This window comes from Nanorana parkeri, unplaced genomic scaffold (genome assembly GCF_000935625.1).
Source record: "Nanorana parkeri isolate BGI_ZX_2015 unplaced genomic scaffold, ASM93562v1 scaffold10, whole genome shotgun sequence".
Taxonomy (NCBI): Eukaryota; Metazoa; Chordata; class Amphibia; order Anura; family Dicroglossidae; genus Nanorana; species Nanorana parkeri.
The window spans coordinates 3,712,357-3,717,512 of NW_017306278.1; the positions used below are offsets into that span (position 1 = coordinate 3,712,357).

General features: G+C 48.8%; 1 protein-coding gene across 1 annotated transcript in view; it reads right to left on the reverse strand.

The window, feature by feature from the left end:
• The window catches only part of HPS5 (HPS5, biogenesis of lysosomal organelles complex 2 subunit 2), a 25,434-nt gene that overhangs the window by 3,076 nt on the left and 17,202 nt on the right, over positions 1 to 5,156 (reverse strand). The window contains exons 17-19 of the mRNA XM_018555487.1: positions 4,692 to 4,847; positions 2,856 to 2,975; positions 1,727 to 1,840 (exon numbers count right to left, since the gene is read on the reverse strand). Coding sequence (XP_018410989.1) covers positions 1,727 to 1,840; positions 2,856 to 2,975; positions 4,692 to 4,847 — 390 coding nt within the window. The remainder of the gene's footprint in view (positions 1 to 1,726; positions 1,841 to 2,855; positions 2,976 to 4,691; positions 4,848 to 5,156) is intronic.

Here is a 5,156-nt window from a genome sequence, read left to right on the forward strand (position 1 = left end):
TGCTGTACTGGAGGGTCTAGGCCCAGGCTCTGCTGTACTGGAGGGTCTAGGCCCAGGCTCTGCTGTACTGGAGGGTCTAGGCCCAGGCTCTGCTGTACTGGAGGGTCTAGGCCCAGGCTCTGCTGTACTGGAGGGTCTAGGCCCAGGCTATGCTGTACTGGAGGGTCTAGGCCCAGGCTATGCTGTACTGGAGGGTCTAGGCCCAGGCTCTGCTGTACTGGAGGGTCTAGGCCCAGGCTATGCTGTACTGGAGGGTCTAGGCCCAGGCTATGCTGTACTGGAGGGTCTAGGCCCAGGCTATGCTGTACTGGAGGGTCTAGGCCCAGGCTATGCTGTACTGGAGGGTCTAGGCCCAGGCTATGCTGTACTGGAGGGTCTAGGCCCAGGCTATGCTGTACTGGAGGGTCTAGGCCCAGGCTCTGCTGTACTGGAGGGTCTAGGCCCAGGCTCTGCTGTACTGGAGGGTCTAGGCCCAGGCTCTGCTGTACTGGAGGGTCTAGGCCCAGGCTATGCTGTACTGGAGGGTCTAGGCCCAGGCTCTGCTGTACTGGAGGGTCTAGGCCCGTGCTATGCTGTCTGATAAGGGATGCCGGGATCCCAGAAATGCTTAAACAGATTTACAAATTCTTTGGGAGGTAAAACAGTCCCCGGATAGGTATTTCAGGCATGTATTCAGCCGCTTCCCTGGAGTTCAGGTTTAAAGTCGCATTAAACCCAAAAGCACAGAATCCTCTTTATCCTCAAGCTCAAACTGACTACCTGTAAAATAAACTTTACTTTCCTTTGTTTTGGTCTAAATCAGTGGCTTTCAACCTATAGGAGTGCAGGAGTCTAAGATATAGGGGGGGTTTCCAATTTGGGGGCAACGTGTGGGGGTCTAGTGCTACAAAAGACTGTCATAGATTGAAGACCTACTAAAGAAAATGGCCATAGACTATGCTACAGGGGAGGTTGGAGACCGGAGTCATACTGTAGGAGACAGTCAGAGACTGGGGTCATATGTTACATGAGACTGCTAGAGATCCCTGTTACTGCAGCCCCTTTACAAATCAAAGCTCCCACTACTGGGGTCCAAGGGCCGCGCTGCAAACACCAAAGAGCCATATGTGGCCCTCGGGCCGCAGGTTGGGCACCGGGGGCTGTAAACGCTTCCATTTCTCGCTTTGGAAGATCTCTACCCTGGGTCCCACTTTCCCAAACTTACGGTCAGGGAGCTCACCACAAAGCAGGTCAGAGATTCAACATGTGATCTAATGCATCAGAACTACATTTCCCATGATTCCTTGCTTGTTGCCCATAATGCGCATGTGTTCCCTGAGCACGGCCCCAAGCAGCATGTGAAGATGGAGTCCTGGCCTGGAGCGTGCACATCAGGGTGGCTACGCTGGACTCCAGGGAGACCTTACAAGGCCACGTAGCCACCCTATAGGCAGACATTTACATACACCAAGCTTTTATAAGGCTCATTATGTTGCAGAGACTGCTCACAAAAAAACAGGAAGCACAAAATATCAGGCGTCCTGCTGCAATTTTTCCTCCTGGAGGGTTTAATACAACTTTAATCTTTTGCTGATGAGCAATGCAGCTTCCTGTTGATGCAATGCACTGACGTCGCCTACAAGGGGTTAACTGCTCAGTGGTGGGAGGTTATAATCCCGGTGTGGTCTAGTCCCAAAGTGAACAATGAATGACTCCACCCGGAAGACGGAGGGAACACGTTCCTTACCCAGCTGTCCTGCAGATGGTCAGCATGCTCTCTTTGGTTACAAAGTCAGACGGCAGTTTAATCAGGAGAGACATGAGGTGTCCGTAGCCCCAGGTGAACAAGTGCGAGCGGGGTCTGCGGACAACAGAAATGTGCAATTAGTGTCAACAGATTCACTATTTTTTTAAATGCCAAAAGGAGGATCTCAAAGTACTTCTGAGTGACGCCTTCGAGGTGTTTTAAAGAGAACCTGTGCTTGTCACATGCAGGGCTCTGATGAAAGCGTTGTGCAAAACGCGTCAGCTGTGTTCCTGCTGGCTGTTATTTAATAAAGAGAGATGTTTGTTGCATCACGGTGTGAGCACCAGCAGCTGGGGTATGCTGTAGACCTGGGGTAGCCAAACTCCGGCCCTCCAGCTGTGGTGAAACTACAAATCCCATGGTGCATCTCTCTCCGAGAGTCATGTCTGTGGCTGTGAGAATCTTGCAATGCCTCATGGGATTTGTAGTTCCACCACAGCTGGAGGGCCAGAGTATGGCTAGCCCTGCTGTAGACTGTTGAGCGTGGTTTCACCTGAAGCGGTACTACTAACAAAGACAGGATCACTTTAATGCAGGCCGCACCAGCCGCAAGTGCTAAGTATAAGCTTCAGGTAACCCTAAGGGCGGAGGAACCCTCCCCAAGGGCCGTCCCTATAATGAGGCGGTTGCAGTCCAGAGCGTTCCAGGTTGCCAAGAGTTCTTATCAACCTGGGGTGCTCTGAATGGCGTCCAACCCAGCTCATTTATGTCACTGGTTTCCAGGAGCTGGACGGGACACCAGCCAGAGTATGCCGCTCAGTTCCTGGCAACCAGTGAGCTGGGCCGGACCCAGAGGTAGAGCCAGCCAGAGTTGCCCTTGGCAACCAATCAGCATCTCTGTTCAGTTTGCTCAGGTAAGATTTGAAAATGAGAGAGAGAGAGAAGCTGATTGGCTGCAGTGCAAATCTGCTCCAGAATTAGTATTTGAGGTTGAATAAAGACACAGGTCCATCAAGTTCAACTAATCGTCTTCAGGTAAACTGATAATAGGTGAAGTGGATTTGATTGGTAGGTGTCACTGCATTGAGGATATTTTACTCCGAAGAGGTCATGTGACCAGATCACTCACTTTGGGTTTCCAGTGCTGTCGAAACTGCTTGAAGGGTGCGGTGCATCATGGGAAACCGCCAGCTGCAGCCAGTCTAGCTTTAAGGATTCAGGCTGAGCGAGGGACTGTAACAGGGATAATCTGCAACAACAAGCACACGAGGCTCGATTTACAAAAACCTCACACGAGGATAAACATCTTTATTATCAGTCATGTGACTGTCATTTTCACATCTCATTGGACTAGGCTGAAAATAACCATCAATATTTCCAAAAACAAATGTCGTTATCAGGGCCGGATTTACTCTCTCTGCTGCCCCAAGGCCAGGTTCCTCAATGCGTCCCCCTACCTGCCAACCCCCCCCCCCCAAACCCCCCTCCCATGGAGAATGCCAGACCTGCAGGCTGCATACAAGTGATCTCAGTGACATCGCCGGGATCACTTGCTTTGGGCAAGCAGAGCTGTACATTTAGCTCTGCTTGCCCAAAGCAGGGCTAAATGTAGAAAACAACTACCCGCCCGCCGCCCGGAAACTGCATGTCCCAGGCATCGGGAGATAGGAACTCCACACCCCTGCTGCCCCTCTACTCCCTGCTGTCCCAAGGCCGGGCCTTGGTTGGCCTTGTGGGAAATCCGGCCCTGGTCGTTATCTTTTGTTATAGCTTTCTGAATAGAGCCCACTGAGTCCTATATATGAAGAATTAGTATGTACTGAAGATAATTGGGGAGATTTCCTTTCACTTCCTGTTCCAGAGACTCGACAAAGTAAAAATGAAATCTAACTAATGGAGGAAATCAATACGCTCCTAGACAGGTGCCCCCATTGGGTGATTTCCCCTCTATTCCTGCTCTGGTAGCAATTGCAAAATGTTAGATTTCCTAATATTTACTATCCCGGGGGAAAAATCTGATGCAATGTTACCAACATTTTTCTTTTAGACGCCTTCATTAAAAAAAAATGTCTATTATTAGATTTCATTTGATGGATGGATATGATAACATGCAATTCTCTCTCTCAATAGTTTTGTTCCGATTACTCTTCATGTGCATTCCACAACAATGGAAGCTGACCAGTCCTTAAAATTTTGATTGCTTCAAACGGTTCTCTATCAGACTATTTCCCACCTACTTTCCAGTTATTGCCACTAAACAATTGTCACACTAAGGAGTGTATTTATAGAGCCATCAGCCCTGCAAAAATTGCATGTACATTCATTCTGTGTGAATGGAGGGGGAAAAAAACAAAAGTTCTTAGTAAATTTTCTTTCCAGGTCGAATGTAATTTCAGGTGAATACCACATTATGGCCACTAGATGGCGCTGAGGAAAGTAGAAAAGGAGAACTTATGTCCAATGCTCTTCAGCTCCATCTAGTGGCCATAATTGGGCATTTACCTGAAATTACATTCAATTTAAAAAAAGAAAATATGCGCATAACAATTGTTTTTGCTTCATTCACACAGAACAAATGTATCTGACATTTCGCAGGGTGAATAGCTCTGCAAATTGTTTATAAATACGCCCCCTAGGGCCCCATTCACACTGAGCGATTCGCAAATCGCGCGTTTGTCGCGCAATTTGCATTTTGCGCGATATCGCGCAAATGCTTGCATTGAGCAAGCTAGAATCGCGGCAAAATCCGCTCCAAAAAAGGGTCCTGCTGTAGCGACGCACGACCCGCGACAGCGACGGACAGAGCCCCATGCATTGGAGAGCAATATCGCGCTGTAAATAGCCGCGATAATCGCGGGAATTACCGCGCGATAAATTGCTCAGTGTGAACGGGGCCTTAGTGAAGTCTGCACAATACCGGCTTATCCCAAATCCTCTGAAGGGTATTGCCCTCTTTTCTCCATACCTTTGCTCTTCAGGTTTCGTTTTGATGAGGTTGTCCAAGTAAGCCAAAAAGTGCCCCGGGTTTGTCCTGCAGAGATGCTTCACGTCCACGGGTAAAACGGACGGGTAGAACTTATAGAGCGATCTCGCGGCTGATTCACCAAATTTTTCATAAATCCTATTAATACACAAACGTCAGTTGTGGTCAACTCTGGATTTCCGGTCTAAGGTCATCACTGTGAGAGTTATTTTAATGGGCGTCATGATAAAATAAATGCAATTCACAAGGATCGCATCACTTCTTGAGGGTCAACTCCAGGAAAAACATTTATTTTAGGTTTAACCACTCGCACTCTCATACCTTTTGGGCTTGTTCACACCAAAAACAGTGCGTTCCAGAGTGGTCAGCTGCTGGAACACACTGTATCACATCTCAGCCGGCATCCTGTGTTCAGGGGTGTGAGGGGGTGTGGCGGTGCATTGAAGT